Source organism: Phascolarctos cinereus, unplaced genomic scaffold (genome assembly GCF_003287225.1).
Source record: "Phascolarctos cinereus isolate Bilbo 61053 unplaced genomic scaffold, phaCin_HiC Scaffold_5;HRSCAF=322, whole genome shotgun sequence".
Taxonomy (NCBI): Eukaryota; Metazoa; Chordata; class Mammalia; order Diprotodontia; family Phascolarctidae; genus Phascolarctos; species Phascolarctos cinereus.
In genome coordinates this window covers 192097562-192118178 of record NW_027555958.1, presented here as the reverse complement: position 1 = coordinate 192118178, position 20617 = coordinate 192097562, and the positions used below count along the sequence as shown (strand labels likewise).

Here is a 20617-nt window from a genome sequence, read left to right as displayed (position 1 = left end):
ATTATTTACCTATTCAAGTTCTCCATTTTCCAACTCTGTATCTGTGTAAGGCTGAGTTTTCATCATATACGCCAACCAAAATAACATATTGTGAATGATTGAATGAAGAAGCTAACAAAATAATCCATCTGTCTTCTATTAAGCCAGACATTTAGGAGGAGATGTGAAAAATGTTGCTCCTCTTCTCACTACTTTTTTTTGGGGAAATATTATTACTTTTAATAAAAATATTTTTGTGTCAACATGTGATTGGTTTCTTGTTATTTTAAATGAATTAAAGATTTTAAAAACTTATTTTAAATTTCTAAAGCAATAAATATTGATAGATATAACCCATATAAACAAAAGATCTTTGGGGTCCTCAATAATTTTTAAGGGTGGAAAAGAGTCCTTAGCCCCCAAAATTTAAGATTTAGAAGAGAGATCTTTTTTTGCCTTCCATATCACCCTGTTGACTCACATTGAAGGTGAAATCCACTAATCTCCCCCCCCCCGCCAAACTTTTTCAGGTAAGCAGCTGTTTAGCCGTATCCCTCTTATCTTACATTTTTTTTGGACCCAAGCATAAATCTTTACATTTATCTCTGTTAAATTTCGTGCCAGTGTTCTAATCTATAAAGGACCTTTTGGATCTTGATTCCATCAAATACTGTGTTAACTATCTTTTGCTTGTATTATCTTGAAATTTGATAAGCATGCTATGTATGCGTTTATACCCAACATTAAAGTCCAAGGTGAAGTACAGATCTCTAGGGTATTCTACTGGAGACTTTCTCCCAAGTCAATGTCAAATTATGAAAGACTAAGTTTTGAGTCTGTCTTCTCATTCAGCTCTGAATCTGTTTAATTGCACTTATTTTTTTAGCCCATATCCTTCTATCTTTTCCACAAGAACACCATGATATACTTTACCAAACATTTTTGCTGAAATTTAAATAAACTCTAGCTTTAGCATCCTTCTAACTAGTGAGCTTATTAAAAAAAAAAGAAAAAAATGGGAATTAATGTTAGGTGTCATGACCTGTTTTTGATGAGGTCATACCAGCTCTTTTTGATTACTACTTCCCTTTCTAGATATTCACTAATTTTCTCTTTAATAATCTGTTTTAGAATTTCTTCAGAAATTAAAGTCAAACTCATTGGCCTATAGTTTGTAGACTCTTTTCTCTTATCTTTTTTGAAAAAGGATAGCATTTACCCTTCTTCATTTCTGTGGGAACTTTCCCATTCTCTATTATCTGTCAAAGAACACTAACAGTGGTTTAGCAATGAGATATGCCAATTCTTTTGGTACCTGAAGATATAATTCATCTAGGCCAGCTAACTTGAATTCAAGAAAGGCAGCTAGATATGCTTTTATTATCTCCATATATGTATATATATGTATAATATCTATATGATATATAATATAGTATATATATGTATAGGATAGCAACTCTTTATTAGCCATTTTTGTTCCACCCTTATATGCACAAGTCATTCTCCTTGGCAGAGATATCAGAAGATAAGAATTTATTAATGTTGTTTTTTCTTGGTGTCAGTTATCTTTATATATGATTTTTTCTGATAGAATACAAGCTCATTGAGTTGAGACTGTGTCATTTTTGTCTTTGTTTTTCCAGCACAGTGCCTGCCTCATAGCAGGCACATAATAAACACTTGGTGGTTGATTGGCCCACACTAAACAATCAAGTCTTTGCATATGATGTAATGCAGAACATTATTTTACCATTTAGGTAGTAGGACCCTTTAGGCCATGGAAAGCAGAAGTTGCTGCTTAATCTTGCCCTAGACCTCTTTCCTCCTAAATCTAAACAATAGTGAAATGTACTCTTGCATAGCTTAAGCACAGCCCATACCTCCAACACAAATGGATAAGAAAACTTGCAATATAATAGCTTTAGATGATTATGTTTATACCAGAAACCAGGACACCTGGTCTGGTTTGTGTGATCCCTGACCTGTAATGATGGGGTGCTTGGATGCTTGTGCTTATACTTTTGCCCCCAAAATGCCTCCCTAGTCTCAGAAACACTATCTCTGACAACCACTCCCCAGCCCAAGGACACTGTGCCTAGCAGTATTCATGCATGGGCCTCAGCACAACCCTTATCTGGCTGCTCAGGCTCCAGCCCTCAGATCATATCTCTGGAAGCCTTCAAATTCCTTAGCATGACCCTTATCTGGCTGCTCAGGCCCCAGCCCTCAGATCATATCTCTGGAAGCCTCCATTGTGAGAAAGTTTTTTCCTTTGTTGCAGAGCATTATCATGTCTGGACAGAGGGAGAGGGGTGTCCTTGACCAGCCCAAAAACTCTTCCTCTTGCCAGACTTCAAAGATCCATCCCCCTCCTGTCCTGTATACTCCCTATAGAAACCCTAGCTTGACCCCTGATGGGGGCTGCTTGATTTGGATGTGAATACCCCTGGCAGCCATGCACTAATATAAAAAGTCCACAATTTAAATTAGTCTGGGTCTAACTCGCTAATTTCTCGGTATAGCAATGACATTAGCATGATTGACTTAAATCTTAGAACATCTCTCTCTCTCTCTCTCTCTCTCTCTCTCTCTCTCTCTCTCTCTCTCTCTTTTGGTGAGGCAATTGGGGTTAAGTGACTTGCCCAGACTCACACAGGTAGTAAGTGTCAAGTATTTTGAGGTCAGATTTGAAGTCAGGTCCTCCTGACTCCAGGGCTGGTGCTCTATTCACTGAGCCACCTAGCTGCCCCTGAATCTTAGAACTGGGATTCATAAACCCTCAAAAGAGTGAAGTTTAACTATTCACACAAGAAAAACCAAGTGGATGAAGAACTTTGTTATTATCTAGACTATTATATACAATTGAATTGATATATGGATTCATCAGTAAATATATCTCAAAAAGACACTCCAGATAGATAATGAAGTAGGTTCAGAATTGAATTGGTTGAAGAAAGTTATCTGGGTTGCATTTGGGAAATTGAATAGTGATATTAATGACACAGAACTTCTCCTTGAAACTGTGAAATTGAAAATTAATATCCCACTTCATTTCACATTATTTATTATTGACTGAGAATTGTATCTATCTATATGACCTTGGCCAAGTCACTTAACCCTGTTTGCCTCAGTTTTCTCATCTGTAAAATAAATTGGAGAAGGGAATGGCAAACTACTCCAGTATCTTTGTCAAGAAAACCATAAATGGGGTCATGAACAGTTGAACACGGCTAAAAGGACTATACAACAATAAAATCTTATAAATATATAAATAGCTCAGTTTTATATCATTTTAACATCTTTCTCAGAAGATGGTGTGGTATAATTGAAAAAAAATAACAATAGCCCCCTGGATTTGGAGTCTGAGGACTTGAATTTGAATCTCACCCCTACCACTTAGTCTTTTATTACTGTACCACTTTGGATGAATCACTTAATCTCTTTGGTTCTCAGGGTTCTCATTTGTAAAATGAGGGGGTTGGAAGAGATGACTCCTAAGATCCCTCCCAGCTCAAAATCTATAATCCTTCATCAAGGGCACCCATATGAAGGTCATTGTGTCATAGTGGAGAGAATGTTTTACTTGTAGATTGTAGAAAGTTAGCGTGGCAGAACAGATAGGACCCTGGGTTTAGAGTTAGGGAGACCTCCCATCAAATCCTACCTCAAAACCTTGTTAGTTGTGTGACCCTAGGCAAAATCAGTCTTTTGGGGCCTCAAATTTATTCTTATGTAAAATAAGGGAAGTAGACTTAAGGACCTCTAAGATGCCTTCCAGCTCTAAATCTTTGATTCTAAAATCAGTTGACCTGGGTTTGAATCCTGGTTCATACTTACTTTGCCTCTCTGGGCATCACTTTTTCTCATTTGTAAAATGAGGGCATTAGGTTAAATACTCAAGGGTTCTTAATCTGAAGTCCATAGATTTCCAGGGGTCTATGAACTTTGATGGGAAAAAAATTAGACCTTTATTTTTACTAAACCTCTAAGTGAAACTTAGTTTTTCCTTCAGTCATTTAAAAGCATTGTCTCAAGAAGGGCCACAAACTTCATCAGATAGCCAAAGGGATACATGACACAAATAGGGTTGAGCATCTCTGGCCGTGATGATCTCCAGGGTCCTTTCTAGCTTTAAACTCTATGATACTATATAAGTGAGTTATCATTTGGGCTACTCACCTCTCAGGGAAATGATGCTTTAATCGCTGAAAAAAAAATAAAAGAAGTCATTTAACTAGGAGGTAAGGTCAATCCAACAGTAGAAGTCATTTTCTGTCTCTGTGGCCCATTTTTGCTATTACCCTCTAGGGCCCCACCTCCAAGCCCATTATTCTGCTCAGAACAAAGACCTATGTTGTTTCTCACCAAGCCTGTCCTGTTCTTGTTGTTTAGCCAGGTAAGGTATCTTAAAAGAGGTAAGGACAGGGGAGGATCTGGGAAGAAATTCTCAGGCTTGAAAAAGAGAGGGCTATTTCTCTTCTCACCTGCTGGAGAAGTTCCTGGAGCTCCTGAGAATTGATGAAGGTTTCTCCAATGTCAAAAATGCAGTAAGTCTCCTTCTGGCAGGCACTGACCCAATTCTGGTACTCACTCGTGTCAGGGATACGGTCCAGGAAGATTCGATAGGCTTCCCACACAGCTTCCTGACAGACTATAAAGGAGGGTGGTTAAGTATGGAAACTTGGCCCAGGATGAGTGAAAATTCTCCTTCTTCCAAATTAATCCCCAACACCCGCCCACACTAAAGTTTCATAAAATAGTATGATTTTATAGATTAGAGCTGGAAAGGGCTTTAGAAGTCATGCAGTCCTTCTTGTGACCCACAGTTTAAGAAGTGCTGAAGGGGTCAGGAATGGAAAAAGTCTAAGAAGCCCTGAAGTCCAACCTCTTCTTTTTACAGATGAAAAAACTGGTTCCCAGAGAAGATAAATGCTTTCTCTAAGGTTATAGAGTAGACAAATGGCAGTCAGGATTTGAATTCAGGTCCTTTTACTCCAAAACTGATGTTCTTTCCATTGTATCACATATTGTTACATAGTATTCTTTTATTCTCAGGAGTGTGTTGATTCCTAAAATTGTTCTAGTTTGTCGATATTCGCTTTCTAGGTATTGTGGTACAGAGGAAAAAACACTGGCTTTAGGTCTAGGGGGCCTAGTTTTAAATCACAACTCTGATCACTACTTGTATGACTTTGGACAAGTCACTTAACTGACCTGGTTTCAGTTTCCTCATCTATAAAATGAAAGGTTTGGATTGGGTCAGAAATGTCAAATTCAGCTAGGAATAAGGGCCATTAATCCACGCATAAGGATCCTACAGGCTTCCCATTGACTTAAAAAACCCACATATTAACTGTCTATATTCTATTGTATTTCTATTTACTTTGTTAAATATTTCCCAGTTACATTTGTATATGGTTTGGTGTCACTCAGGAATCTTGTGTTTGATATCTCGAGATTAGATGACTTCAGAGGTTGCTTCTACCTGTAGATCTATTATTCTGGGAATTTGCATTGTCTTGGAGGAACCACCCCTCCTAAAGGATCAGGCAGAAAGTACCCAAGTCAGTAACCAGGCCCTGATCAAGGTAGGAAAGTGGGTGATTGTTGTCTTTGTTGCCTGCACTTCTGTCTTTTTTCTTCCTCAGTGACACTCTTCCTTCAATCCTCATAGCTCAGGGCCCTTGTGCCTGGGCATTTTGAGGTGCCTCAGCTCCAGGTGGAGACCCTCCCAAAAGTTCTTTATATTTTATGTGCCCCACCGCTATTCCTGGGGTCTTTTGTTGATATCAAGTCATTTTTAAGTCACGTCTAACTCTTTGTGACCCCTTTGGGGGTTTTCTTGGCAAAGATTTTGGAGTGGTTTGCCATTGCCTTCTCCAGCTCATTTTAAAGATAGATGAAGAAACTGAGGCAAATAGGGTTAAATGACTTGCCCAGTATCTGACGCCAGATTTGAAATCAGGTCTTCCTGACTCTGGACCCAGTGTTCTATCCACTGGACCACCTAGCTGCCCCATATTCCTGGGATCTAGTTATTACAAAATTCCTGCATTGGGTACTGCTTCTTTTAACAAAAGATCTGAAGCATATGCACAGAAAAATATCACTGTGTGATGTTGGGCAAGTCACATAACCTTTCTAGGCCTCATTTGTAAAACGGGGGAATTGGCTAGACAATCTCTATATCCCCTTCCATAAAACAATGATTCTATTAACTGGACACAGTTTTTGTGTTGCTGTGGGGTGTCTTTCTTAACAGTCTCAGGCTAAAGGAATGAAGCTGCTATTCTGGAACTCATGTTTTGTTGGGTATATTGGGGAAGCTTTTGGGGGTGTGGTGGTAGAGGAGGAAGGGGCATTTGAAGCAACTCTGAATTCAAGCTATATAGTTTACTTTGATGACTCTTAAGGATAGCCCTGGTAAAAAGCATACATGTTAATAGGAGCAGAATACAGATATCTTATTACTACATTCATTTTGCTCATATACCTACTCCCTACTATGACTGTTTCTTTATGAGATGGCCTTCTATCAACAGAACCCTAGACACTCTGAGTTCCTAAAACTAAAAGCTCTTTCCAATATTTTAACTATTTTAACCAAGACCACCTACTTTTACCTACTGGGCATGGTTTCAAAAGACTAGGGATGTCCCATCCCTCTAAGTTATCTTTGCTTCAAAGAAGCATAAGGTTAGAGATTTAAGGGATCTTCAAAACTCATCAAATCTAACCCCCTTCATTTTTACAGATGAAGAAACTGAGGCCAAAGAAGTTAAGCAAATCGTCTAAGGTCATACAGCTAGTAAGTGGCAGTGGCAGTAATGAAGCCTTGGTTTCTAACTCCAAATCCAAGAGCTATTCTTATTATACCACAATGCCATTGAATAGTTAATATGGAAATTCCCTTACAAAAGCGCCACCTCATTAAATTTAGAACTTTGATCTCAGTTAAACTGGAAACAACGTTGGGAAGATGGGAAGAACCCTGTATTTAGAGTCAGATAATCTTGACTCAAATTCTTGTTCTGCTACTTCCAACCTGTTGTGAATTTGGGCATATAAATGTTGCTTCTTATTAAAATGATGGGTTTAGACTAGATGGCTTCTAAATTCCTTTCCAAGTCTAAAAACTATCCATCAACCTATAAGCTGAGTAGGACATTGTAACCTCTGCAACATTTAAAAAAGGGAGACTCTCCATGTGAATGGCAGCTACTGAATGAAAAAACATTAAGAAAATAGCATTTAGTACTGTACATAGTATACATTACTTTAGTATAGTATATGTAGTATAGTCCTTGCCCTCAAGGACCTTACATTTCTAATAACCAGAGTCAACACATATAGCCAAGACAAGTGAAATCACTAAACATTTGTTAAGCACCTTCTACGTGCTAGGCACTGTACTAAGCTCTGGGGATACCCAGAAAGGGAAAAACCACCCTCTACTCTCAAGGAAACTCAGAGTCTAATGGCATAGCCAATATGCAAACAACTAAATGTAAATGAGATATATAAGGGGGAATGAAGAGAATAGCTTTTATATAGTACCAGCTATGTGCCAGGCACTGAGCTAAGCATTCTTACATATACTATCTCATTCGATCTTCATAACCCTTTGAGGTCGGTGTTATTATTATTTCCATTTTACATTTGATGAAACCGAGGCAACAGAGGTTAAGTGACTCACCACAGTCACACAGCAGTAGGTATCTGAGGCTAGATCTGAACTCAAGTCTTCCTGATTCTAGGTCCATAGCTTTCTCTACTGAACCACCAGCTACCCCGGGCTAAGTTGGAGATAATCAACAAAGGACATGAACTATCATTAAGGAGGATCAGGAAAGTCTTCTTGCAAAAGGTGGTAATTGAGCTGAAGCCAAAGAAACTATAAGGTGAAGAGGAAGAAGGAAAAAATTACAGGCAAGGGGGATAGCCAGGGAAAAATTCACTGATTTGGGCAAGAGTGATCACTGGATCACCAAATATATGGAGAGGAGTAAGTCAGAAGAAGACTGAAAAGATAGGAAGGGCCTAGGTTATGAAAGGCTTTAAAAGCTAAACAGAGAATTTCATATTTGATCCCGGAGGTAATAGGGAACAACTGGAATTTATTGAATAACAGAGTTATATGATCAGAAAGATCAGTTTGACAGCTGAATGGAGGATGGACTGAAGTGGGGAAAGACTTGGGTAAGGGAGACCAACCAGAAAGCTACTATGATAGTGCAGACATGGAGTGATAAGAACCTGACAACATTAGAGGAAAAGGAGGCATGTAGGAGGAATGTTACAAAGGTAGAATTTATAGAACTTGCCAATTGACTAGATGTGGGAGATGAGAGAAAATTAGGAGTCAAAGATGATACCTAGGTTGTAAACCTGGGTGACTGGTGGGATGGTGGTACATTGACAGAAAAAAGAAGTCAGAAAGAAGGATGGGTTTTGGGGAAGAGATAATGAACTCAGTTTTGAATATGTTGGATTTAAGATAGCTATGGGAAATTTAGTTTGAGATATCCAACAGTCAGCTGGAGGTGTGATTGGTGGTTAAGAGAGAGGTTAGGACTGGTAAGTAGAGAGGCCATGGGAGCTGTTATTGGCAAGTAAAATAATATAAAGTGAAAAGACATTCAAAGACAATACCTTGGGGAACAGTCATATTTAGGGGAAATAACCTGGATGAAGATCTATCAAAGAAAACTGAGGAATGGTCAGAGAAGTAGGAGGAGAACCAGGAGAAAGAAGTGTCACAAAAAACCTAGAGAGAAGAAATAGGATTATTCAGAGTGTCAAAGGCTATGGAGTGTTCAAGAAAGATGAGGACTGAGCAAAGATCATTAGATTTGTGAATTAAGAGTTTATTGGTAACTTTGGAGAAAGCAGTTTCAGTTTCATGATGAGGTTGGAAGTCAGACTGCAGAGAGTTTAGAGAGTGAGAAGAAATGAAATGGAGACATTGTAGAGGGCCTTCTCAAACATTTTAATGATGAAAGGGAAAAGAGACATAGGACAATAGTGGGAATTGATAGATCAAGCGAGGATTTTTTGAGGGGATGGGAAGCCATAAGTGTATTTGTAGGTGTCAAGGAAGAAGCCAGCAGACAGAGAGAGACTGAAGACTAATGACAGTGAGGATGATAGAGGCATCAATCTGTTGAACAAACTGGGATGAAATGGGATCATTTATACATGTCAAGGGGTTTACCTTGGCTGGGAGAAGAGTCATCTTTTTATATGAGAAAGATGTAAAGGAGAAGATAATCGTAGAAGGCACCTCAATATTGTGATGAGGGAAAGGGGAGAAAAGTGAGCTTTCTGTGAATGGCCTTAATGTTTTTTTAGTGCAATTTGAAGCAAGGTTCTCAGCTGGGAGGGTAGAGGGAAAGGGAGTCATCAGAGGTTTGAGGAAGATTTGGAAGGTCTGGAAAAGTCATTGTGGTGGAGAGGATAGTGAGTCAATGTATATGGGCAATGGTGGTCGTGGAAGGGAGATTTGATTTGAGGAATTACAGGGATGGTATATGGAGCCATAGGGCAGTTGATTGATGCACACTTTCTAGTAGCTATGGTAATGTTCCATTGATTATTGTTCTTAGAGTGAGAGATGGTCAGTGGGTGATTGAAGGGGCACAGGAGTATCATCCAATGTCAAGATGCTTCGATTCTGGTAGGTGGCTAGTTGTCTGTATGGCTGAATGGGATATGAAATCTAGTCTGAGGATTGCTACATCAGTGGGTTTGGAGAGTTTGCAAACTCTCACCCACTTACAACTCAGAAGCAGGGTGGCATCACAAAGCTGAGCAGATTAACTTTCCATGAGAGGAGAACCAGAGGCTTTGTAGGTAGACGTGTTGGGTTTATCCTTTAAAGAAGATCAGTGGAAAAACATAGATAAATATCACATGAAATGAGTTGTATATTGCAGACTGCTCAGGTTGAGGGCATGCTCGCATGGTTGAAATTACAGATCCAACAAAGAGCCAAAAGTGAGTGAGGTAGCAGGAAGAAGATTGAGCTTAGATGCACTAGCCCTATGGGAGGGGGAGGGGGCATCACATAGGGGAAAAAAGGCACAGAATGGGAAGGTGTCAAAAACGAGCTTTGCCTTCTTTGCAATTTTGCCTACTGCTGGCTCTAAACCTGGCTCTAGCAATAATATTTAGACATTACAATGTGTATTAGAAAATGTTAGAAAGTATTGTATACTATGTAACTAAAAGTCATCTTCATGTCCCCTTCAGTTTTGAAGGCTGTCAATGTGTTTCCCCCAAGCCCAAACAATGTAAACTCAGACTCAGTTGCATGATTCTTGACATGATTCTTAAACTTGCACAGATCATAGTGTGAGGAGAACTGAGAACAACCACTGAATGACTGTCAAAGAAACATATTTGTAATTGGAGTATTTCTTGGTGAGCAAATTTGTTAAGATGCAAAGAAACTCCATACTGATTATCAAATCTTATTCCATCCTGGGGCAGCCATAATAGGTTATCATTGCTGTGGAAAATATTTCCGCTGTGGTTTGTTTTACCCAGGGAAATGAGAGAGTGAAAGATGTGAACTTAATCAAGGGTAAGATGAGAATGAAAACTTTATGTAGCAGAAATTCAGTAGCTGCAAGTAATGGCTTTCCCCTTAAGCACCTAACAAGGGCTGCTTCAGTTTGCCATTGTGCTTATCATAAATAAGACCATAGCACCTGAAAACGTTGGTTGATGGTTTTATGTTTATTTATACTGATGTGAGTACATACAGCATTCACTTCCTGTGTAATCTTGGGTGAGTCACAATCTTTCTGGCCTTCAGTTTCCTCTGTTGAAAGAAGAGTTGGACCAGATGACCTATGAGGTCATTTTCAGCTCTAAAACTATGATCCCATGAGCTTATATAACTTTATGTCTTTATAAAAATAATATGGAATTGACTGAGTGTCATTACCCAGGCTAGCTAGAATGCCCAAAGCTAATTAATTCCAGTTCAGTTGAACTTTAGCAAGATAGGCAGTGTGCCATAGAAGACTGTGCCAAGCTTGGAGTTAGCCTGGGTTCAAGTCCTGCCTCAAATATATACTGGCTGTAGGCCACAGGTACCTCTTTAGATCTAAAGGTTACAGAAGAATGGCTGATCTGTAATGGCTGATGGAGTTTCTACACCAGAAGTTCGCTACACTGATAGAGTCATAATTCTGGACCAAAAGAAATCAATAGACATTTATTAAGTACCTATTTTGTGCAAGGGACCATGCAAGGCTCCGGGATACAAAGGTGAAAAATGACCTAGCTTCTGCCTTGAAGGAGCTCATAATTTAGTAGAAGGGATGATAAGTAGATTATTATCATAAATCATTAGAATTTAAGTTCCCAGAGGGCAAGGACTAGTTTTTTCCTTTTTTCTCTTTCTTTGGTATTTGCCTTCCCAGCATTTAGCACAATGTCTTGTTCATAGCAGGTGACCAATAAGTGATTTTTAAGTATTACAAGATGTATAAGTGCATAGAAGGTTCACAACAGAGTGCCTTGAATGATTCAGACATATGTATGTGGAAATTCCCTTGAATTATTATCAGCTACAAGCATATTTGTGAAAACAAGGGGTCCAGAGTTCATGGCCCTAACTAGTATCACTCATTTTATTCTTAATTGCCAGGGTCCTTCTAAATTGGGTCCAGAAACTTGGCATGTTTAAGTGCTTAGAGTTGGAGTTTTTTCCCATTAGGAGAGTAAACGTATGAAATATTCATCTCTCAATGAAATGAAACATGTGAGTGCTGCAAGGCTTTCAATTTTTTTATGAGACTTTGCTAATTAATTGTGTCTCTAAAACCCAACATGAATCCCCTAAATTAATTCACTTCTTGATAGTACCATAGAATCAGATGCTCTGAAACATGGCAAGGGGCAAGTACTCTGAAATTGCTCTGCCTTGGTTTACAACTGCATCTCAATCAACATCCTCTACCATATGCTGATGTGCTTACAGCAGATGTTTCAAAATCATGGACTTAAAATAAAGCAGGATGACAGTGTCCATTTTATGATGGGAGTAAATGTCTGAGAATGAAATTGGAGAGCCATTTTACCTTCAACTTGAAAGATGATACAGGTTCGGAGCCCAGGCAAAATGAGACACCTTTGCCTTATTGGAAATCACCCAAGGCACTCATAGCAGTGTGATTTAATTTCATAATTATTTCTTGGTGCATCATACGACATTGGTCCTTGTTGTACACCTCTTGCAGGCAATAACTGTCCTACAACTCCCCTGGAAACAATGGTAATTGTCTAGTAAATTCTGTTAACACCTCTGCATCATTACCTGCTCACCACTCCTAATTTGGGACACCTCTGTGCTCACAGATGTTCCTCCAGGTCTCCAAAATTCAGTGGTTTTTGCTGGATCTGCCACATGTATATTCCACCAAACTTGCATGATAATGTTGCTTTTTTTTTTTTTTTTTTGAAACTGACATGTCTAGTTATAAATCAGCCTGCTTAGTCCCTCAGTCCTGCAAACATTTTTTGCTTCTTATTTTATGAGAACAACATGAAAAATCCCACTTTTTGCTTAAATAATAATAAAATTAAAAGGAATCTACAAATGGCAAGGCAATTGTCATTGTTTGTTAAGTGACCTGATGGTTTTTTGCAGCAGAAGCTGTTATTTTAAAATAAATAGAAAACAGCCCTTTCTATCTTTATAATTGTTTTATTTAAAGTTTAATTGATGTGTTTTGATTTTATATTTGCAGATTATCTCCACTTTGTAAGAGAACTCTTGTAATAGAGTAAAACAAGTAAATTTAGTTTTTATTATTGTAATTAATAATAATGATGATAATTAGCATTTATATAGTGCTTTAAGGTTTGCAAAGTGATTTACAACTATTACCTCATTTTGTCCTCACAACAACCTTGGAAGTCAAATGCTATTATTATTCCCATTTTACAAATGAGGAAACTGATGCACGGAGCGGTTAAATGATTTGTCCAGGATTACACAGCTGGTAAATATCTGAGGCAATATTTGAACTAAGATCTCCCCAACTCCCAGACCAACTCTCTATCTACTACATGACCTAGCTGCCATTAAAAAAAAAAAAGGTTGCTATGAAATTTGATCTGGTTTTTGAATTGAATAATAGTACCTGGTTTTACTTACTGCTCAGGTACCCGGATGCTTTGTAAAGATCAAAGAACAAAGGATGTAGAGTAAAGAATACAATTCCAAAGCCTTAAACTGAGATTAAAGATGGCTGAAACTCACAATTGAGTTTAACCGAAGAGAATGGAAAGCCAGTAGAGACTTTGCATGGATCATTTGTGTTCTTACCTCTTAGTCTGTAATAAGCCTGGAGATTGGCCAAAATTTGTTTCATTGACTCCTGTGGACAGATTTTAATCCCTGTTGGAAAAGATACAGATCTTCTGGACCGGTGCTTTGCCAAATCAAATATCCTTCTGATGGTTGACACTCTGGATACCTTTGTTGTTCTTTCTGTATTGTCAAAACTGGAAGCATCTTCCATGTACTTGGATTTGACATGGTTTACCTTAATGAGAGGTTCTGAAAGTGCAGAAAATAGATATCCGGGTGAGTAGGTAACTGTATATGATACAGATACGTCATCTAGACATCTTTGCTATTTATAAGCTGTAGAATCTTGGGTAAGTCACTTTGTCTCCTAAGTAATATGGACATAATGATCTCTTTCCTGAATCATAGGACTGATGGGAGGGTTAAATCAAGTAATATATATGAAAGTACTTTATAAACTGAAAAATGCTATTTTGGGGGTAGTGGGGAGAGTCTATCTCTGTGATTCTGTCGGTGTTGGGATTTCTGATACAAAGCACTATCTGACACTGTGCTTTATAAATATTAGGTGTTTTTAAAATGAATTGTGTAGAATTGAATCAGATTGAATGTGTTCCAAAATTTGGGAGCGCCCAAATGTAGTTATTTTGAAGGGATTGACTTTCATATTTCTTATGATTATAGATTTATGCCTTCAGAGGACAACGTGTTCAACAAGTGAGGCCCAGAGAGATTAAATTACTTGTCTAAGGTCACACAGGTAGTACATATAAGGGAAGATGATCAAGGGCATCCCTGATACATTTGGTGAGCTCCTTGATCAATTTCAGGAGCTCGTTGTGTGGAAGTTTCTTCTAACTCTACCCAAGTAATTGTTGAAAGTTACTTGAGATGCTGAGAGGTGAAGTGACTTGTCTCCTTGCTATTATACATCACAAGCAGGTCTTGAACCTCAAATTTCTTGACTCTAAGGTTGGCTATCTATCTACTGCAACATGGGGCCATTGTAAAGTGCAATGTAAATGTTAAGTAATAATGATGATGATTTTATGTATCTATATGAATGGGGCTTCCTTGACATTTATTTAAAATTAATAACCATTTGATGTTACTATTTGATGACTTTGTCAAATAGTAATATGTTTCTTGGTGAATACAATAATACCAGCAGTCACTAAGATCTCTGAATTTGGAGTCAGAGAACCTAGGTTCAAACCTAGGTTTCAATTCTTTGACCTAGGTCAATCATGTAAGTCTTCCTGATCAATGTGTTGAGCTTATAGCAGGAGACTTTGTTGGGAGGCATCTCCCCTGGATAGGTTGGAAATTCAACTTGGTACCTTGTTTAGAGGACACAGATAACTCTGGATTGTTTTTCAACGAAAGGGCCCCAGCTATTTATGTCCCAGTTACTATTGTCTTCTTCAGCTAACAAAGAAGTATAGTCTCTGACCTATAGTCAGAAAGCTATGGGTGAACATAAACTCCCACATTTTCCTGTCCTGAGGCAACCATTAATAGTTGCTTAGTGAAAAACCTGTGCTCAGATGAAAGAGATAGATTTATAGACCTTATAGGCATGAGGGATTGCCCAAGTAAAGACTTGGAGGTGGGAGATGGAATGTCACATAGAGAGAGGGGCAAGTTAGCCAGTTGGACTGCCATGTCAAATGTATGATGAGAAGTAGTATGAAATCAGCCTGGAATAAGGAGTATGTATCCAGATTGTAAAGGGCTTTACATGAGAAAATAGAAATTTATAACTTATCCTAGAGGCAATAGAAATCCACTGAAGCTTCTTCAACAAGTCAGTGACATAGACTTAATCTTTACAAATATTGACTTGGCAGCTGTGTGGAAAATGGTTTAGAGAGAGAAGAGCCTGGAAGCAGGGGGACTGGGCCATTGTAATAGTCCAGATGAGAGGTGAACTAGAGTGATAACTAAGGGAAATGAATAGAGAAAAGGGGATAGATGAGGGAGAGGTGTCCTGGAGATAAAATGGAAAAGATTTGGGAATTGATTGTATACAGTGGGGGAGTATGACAGGTTAAGGATAACTCTGAAGCTGTATACACTGCATAAGGAAGTCAGGAGAAGGCATAAATTTGATGGTAATGATGATAACTCACATTTATATAATACTTTAACATATGCAAAGCATTTTACATATGTTATCTCATTTGATTTTTATAACAATCCTGTGAGGTCGGTGTTATCATCCCCATTTTACAAATGAGGAGATTGGAGTTGAGAGAAGTTAAATGTTTTACTTCAGGTTGCATAGCTATCAGGTGTCTGATGCAGGATTTGAACTTAGGTCTTTTTAAATACAAGTTCAGCATTTTATCCATTATCCCACATTGCTGTTTAGGGCTAATGATCCTGAGGATTTTTTGGACATGTGGAATTTGAGATATGTATGAGCCATCTAAATGGAGATGTCTAGCAAGCAGTTGTTCGTATGGGCCTGGAATTCAGGAGAGATTTGAAGGTTGGATTTGTAGATCTGGGAGTCAACTGTATAGAGAAATACTTGAACCCCCAGGAGCTAATGAGGGCCATAAAAGTTTAGAAAGAAAGTATAGAAAGAGAGTATAGAAAGAAAAGGGAAGAGGGCCTAGGATAGGGCTCTGGGTTATGTTTACGTACAGGAGACAGCTTATGGAGGATGATCTAGCTGAAGTTGAGGAATGCGCTAACCAGGAGAAGGTAGTGTTATGAAAAACCAGTGAAGGAAGATATTATCTGCTTCCAGAAAAAGAACTGATAAATAGAAGTATGTATGTAATGTTTTTACATGTGTGTTTACACACACATATACATTTGTGTCTAATGGGAGCCATCTCTAAGGTGGAGAGGGGCAAGGAAGAAAAAAAGGGACAAAAAGAAAAAAGAAAGTTACATCATAACTTCGTTATACATTTAAAAGGAATAGCATGTTATACATAATAGATTTGTAGTTTCATGTGCAATCATTTTTTCTATCCTACTATGTTATGGAAATGCTTGTTTTTACTTCTGAAGTTCAGAATAATAAATGAATAAATAAGAAAAATCAGGGAAGAGAACCACTAATGATATAATGCAACAAATATTTATTAAGTACTTACTCTAGGGCAAGGCCCTGTACTAAGTGCTAGAGGAGGTACAAAATTTAGATGAAACATGATTCCTCCTCTCACAGAGCCCAATCTAGTAGAAGAATAAGATAAGATTAAGGATAACATTAATATTTATGTTAAAAGCATGAGAGTTGAAAAAAATGTGTATTATACAAATTCTGAAAAGGAATGTTGTTACTGATGGGAGTATCAGAGAATACTTTTGTGGAGGAGGTGCCATTTGAGTTGGCCTCTAAAGGATGGATAGAAATCCAGTGGGCAAAGAGAAGGAAGGCAGTCCAGGCGTAGGGGACTATGTGAACAGTCATGTTGGTGGGAAATTGGTCTTATTTAGAGGTAGAGAGTAATTCAAATTCACTGGACCATAGATTGTATGTGGTGGTGGGGGAGAGTAATATGAAATAACACTGGAAAGGTAGAGTAGTGCCACATGTGGAGTGCCTTAAATATGAGGTATATCAGGTAGAGAAGTCTAAATGTTGCTAGGAAGCTCAGGTCAATCAGGGAAGAGTAAAACTTGGTGTTGGCACTCTAGCAATCTAGTATTCTTCTCTACCCCATGCAAAAAACAACAAAATGTACAGAATTTGAACATGGAATATTTCAGGTTTCAATGAGGTGAAAAGAGTCTTCTTGGTGTTAATGAAGAAGCCCTTGGGAAAAGCAATTAGTACATATTAGATATTGCTTGTCGTGGCTGCATAAATTACAATGTTGGTATTAGACTGACTTCTGAAAGGCTCTTTGGATGCATTTTCAGGAGATCGATATTTTTAATCTCACAAGGCATTCAGAAGGAGTGGGGAGAAGTTTAATGAGAATGAACTGAGAGTTGAAAGATCTGCTATGAAAAAAGAGATCAAATTTAATAGCTAACTGGAAAAAATTTTTAAGGCAGAAAATATTCCTCTAAGAAATTGACAAAATGTGAACATAGCTGGTATGATGATGAACTGTCTGTAGTCAGCTGTTTTTGGGAGCAGAGGACAAGAGAAAAGGGAAGTATATTTAATAAATATTAAAGAAATTAAATAATTGACCAGAGTAAATGAGAGTGAGAAACTTTGGTCAAGTACCTTATAGAATTAGTCCTATTTATATCCCATCCTAGTGATTTGAATAGTATTTTTGGCAAATACCAGCGAAACAAGGACATAATTCTTAGGCCAGAACTTGGGATGGAAGTTCACTGTAGAAAGAAAAAGAGGATTGAAATGGAAAAGAGAACATTCTTGAAAACTTGTAGTTGCAGTGGAAAGAACACTTGGAATTAAACATAGGAAAACTGGGTTCTAGTAGTTTCACCTTCTAACTAGCTGTACGACTTTGGACACATTGTTCCTCTGCTCTGGGTTTCAGTTTCCCAGTCTGTAAAATGATGACTAGATGACCTCTAGGAACCTGTCTAGCTCTCACATTTTAACATTCTATGATTCTGTGATTTAATTTTTTAAAATCTGGATCTGTTGGTGAGGCTCAGATGAGATGTTATATATAAAGAATTTTGCAGATTTTAAATTTATGTATCAAAGCTCAGCTCAACTGCTACTTCCTACAGAAAGCCTTTCCTTTTTTCCACTCTTCTCCCCTCAAGTGATTAGTGCCTTATCCCTGGAAATTACTTTGAATTTATGTTGTATTTAATTTTCTATATTCATATACATAGTGATTTTCATCAACAAGCCTTGGCAGGCTGGGATTTATTTATTTTTGTCTTTTTATCCCTAGTGTTATCATGGTTCCTGACACATAATATACATTTTAATGAATTATTTTTGAATATACATGTATGTACATACATACAATGTATATGTACACATGTATACACACATATATGTAGTAAGGATGGTAAGGAGAACTTTCTGTACATGGGCTCTGGCCTCTTGCTGAGAGACATGTGATTTGCTGAAATTATACAGAAACTCCTGATTGGTCTCCATGACTGGCAAGTTTGTAGAAGATGATTTGCCGCTGAGAGACAGGAGAATGGACTCTTATGAATCAGGAAGGTGTACTCAGTTGGGCTATAAGGGTTGTGGAAATGGCTTTACCTGTTCTATTTTGGAATCTCTCATACACTTACACACATACACATAATGTATATTTATAAGCATACATAGATATATATCTATATATATATGCATGATCCATTGGTTTTACAGACATAAAAATATATACATTCATATGTGTGCATGGCTCATTGGTGTATACATACATATATTCATAAATGTGTATGGTCCATTGGTTTCATACATATGTGTATGTGTGTATATGCATGCATACATACATATGTGTATAGGGTCCATTGGTTTCATATTCATACATGTCAGATGGATATTTGTTCTTGTTCTGCCTAGGTTGAATCAGAGCCTTCTGGTAACTTTCTCCACTCATACATATTGGCCATTCTTGTTTGACTTAGAGAAATGCTGGAAACCAAGACTGAATAAGTTGTGGTATATGAATGTGCTGGAGTACTATTGTACTGTAAGAAATGAGGAAATAGATGACTCAAAAAGGTATGGAAAGATTTGTTTGAACTGATATAGAATGATGTGAGCAGAACCATGAGAACAGTTTATACAATGACAACACTACAAAAATGAACAACTTAGAAGCAAAGAATTATGATCAGTTCAATGACCATCCTTGATTCCAGAGGGCTTCTGCTGATGAAACATACTACCCATTACTGAGATGTGACAGAATTAGGGTACAGGATAAGACAGATTCTCTCTCTCTCGCTCTCGCTCTCACTCTCCCCCTTCTTTCCTGTCTTCCTCCCACCACTGAATGAATTAATTTTGTTTATTAAACCCATTACAAGAAATTTGCTTTTTTTTTTTTAAAGTGGGGTAGATGGTTGGATGGAGAGAAAATAGGTTCCTATTAATTTTAAAAAAATAGAGAAGTGGGAGGGTTGCTACAGATGTGCACTGTTGTGTATTCTTTTCAGATGAAGTCACTATATTAATAGTTAACTGTTTTATTTGTTTACAAGAGACTTCTCTTGAAGTGAGAGTAATTTGTAAATATAATGCAAAAACCAAAACACATCAATAAAACTTGAGAGAGAAGGGGAGAGAGAGAGATGCCTTGAGATATTGACTGTGAAATGAATTCTCCGTGTTCACACAGCTAATATGTATTCAAGGTCAGACTTAGACCCACGTGTTCCAGATGCCATGGCCTGCTTCCTACTCGCTGCCATGGAGGCTTCTCCACTGGGTGATTACTAAAAGGAAAAGGTTTCAATATCTGATAAACTAATTATGGAATCAAAGCAGAGACTAAAGTCGCCGACACTGCTATGGTAGAAATTCTTCATTTAAAGAACAATGTACCACAGAGAAAAAGCTGATAACATTTCTGGACCAGTGATTAATGATCAGCCCTCTTTGAAAGGAATAATTCAATCCTGCTTACATTTTCCTGGCCTAACTGAAAAAGAGTTAAGTGCCAAACAGTCTTTATGCGAACTCTCTGCCTGTTTGTGATTCATTAGATCTCTGTCCTCCTCCTACATTAGCAGAAATTCTCAATTACACACCTGAAAAATTTTCACCAAAGAGCAAAGCCAACTAAACACCTTGAATGTTTAACATACCTGAATATGTATCAACACATTATGCAGATTTTCTAAATACCTTGTTCAAGGCTGTTCAAAATGAAATGCCATGGATTTAAGCTACTTGGGCTCTGCACCAAGTATACTTCCTTTTTAATCCCTCCTCCATCTAGGTCCCAGTAAATTTGAGTCTTAATCTGATTTAACCTAATCTGTGGCCTGATAGAGTATTTCAGCACAAGTGATACCAAATAGGACTTCAAAAATTAGAGGGCTTTCCAGTGATTTCTTTTATAGAAGTAGAATTAAAGGATCACAGATTTTGAGACGCAAGACACATTCAAGAAATCAAATCTAATCTCCTCATTTTAAAATTAAGGAAACTGAGGCCCAGAAAGGGGAAGTGGCCTGCCTAACAATATACAGGTAGTCTGAGGTAGGATTTGAATCCAGGTCTTCTGACTAACAATCCATCACTTTAAGAAAACCCCACAATCAGAAAAACCAACCAAACAATCCAACCCTACTGCAGTAATTATCTCAGGAGCTGACAAGCTCAGGCACAAAGGCCTGCTTTTAGCTGTCATGGGGGCTGGATACTACCATCATCCATCCTAT

At 37.9% G+C, this 20617-nt stretch overlaps 1 protein-coding gene across 1 annotated transcript in view; it reads right to left on the bottom strand.

The window, feature by feature from the left end:
• The window catches only part of IMPG1 (interphotoreceptor matrix proteoglycan 1), a 130497-nt gene extending 110855 nt beyond the window's left edge, over positions 1 to 19642 (bottom strand). Inside the window, exons 1-4 of the mRNA XM_078155616.1 lie at positions 19603 to 19642; positions 13322 to 13555; positions 4464 to 4630; positions 4159 to 4184 (exon numbers count right to left, since the gene is read on the bottom strand). Of these exons, the coding sequence (XP_078011742.1) occupies positions 4159 to 4184; positions 4464 to 4630; positions 13322 to 13555; positions 19603 to 19642 (467 nt within the window). The remainder of the gene's footprint in view (positions 1 to 4158; positions 4185 to 4463; positions 4631 to 13321; positions 13556 to 19602) is intronic.
• Between the last annotated feature and the right edge of the window lie 975 nt (positions 19643 to 20617).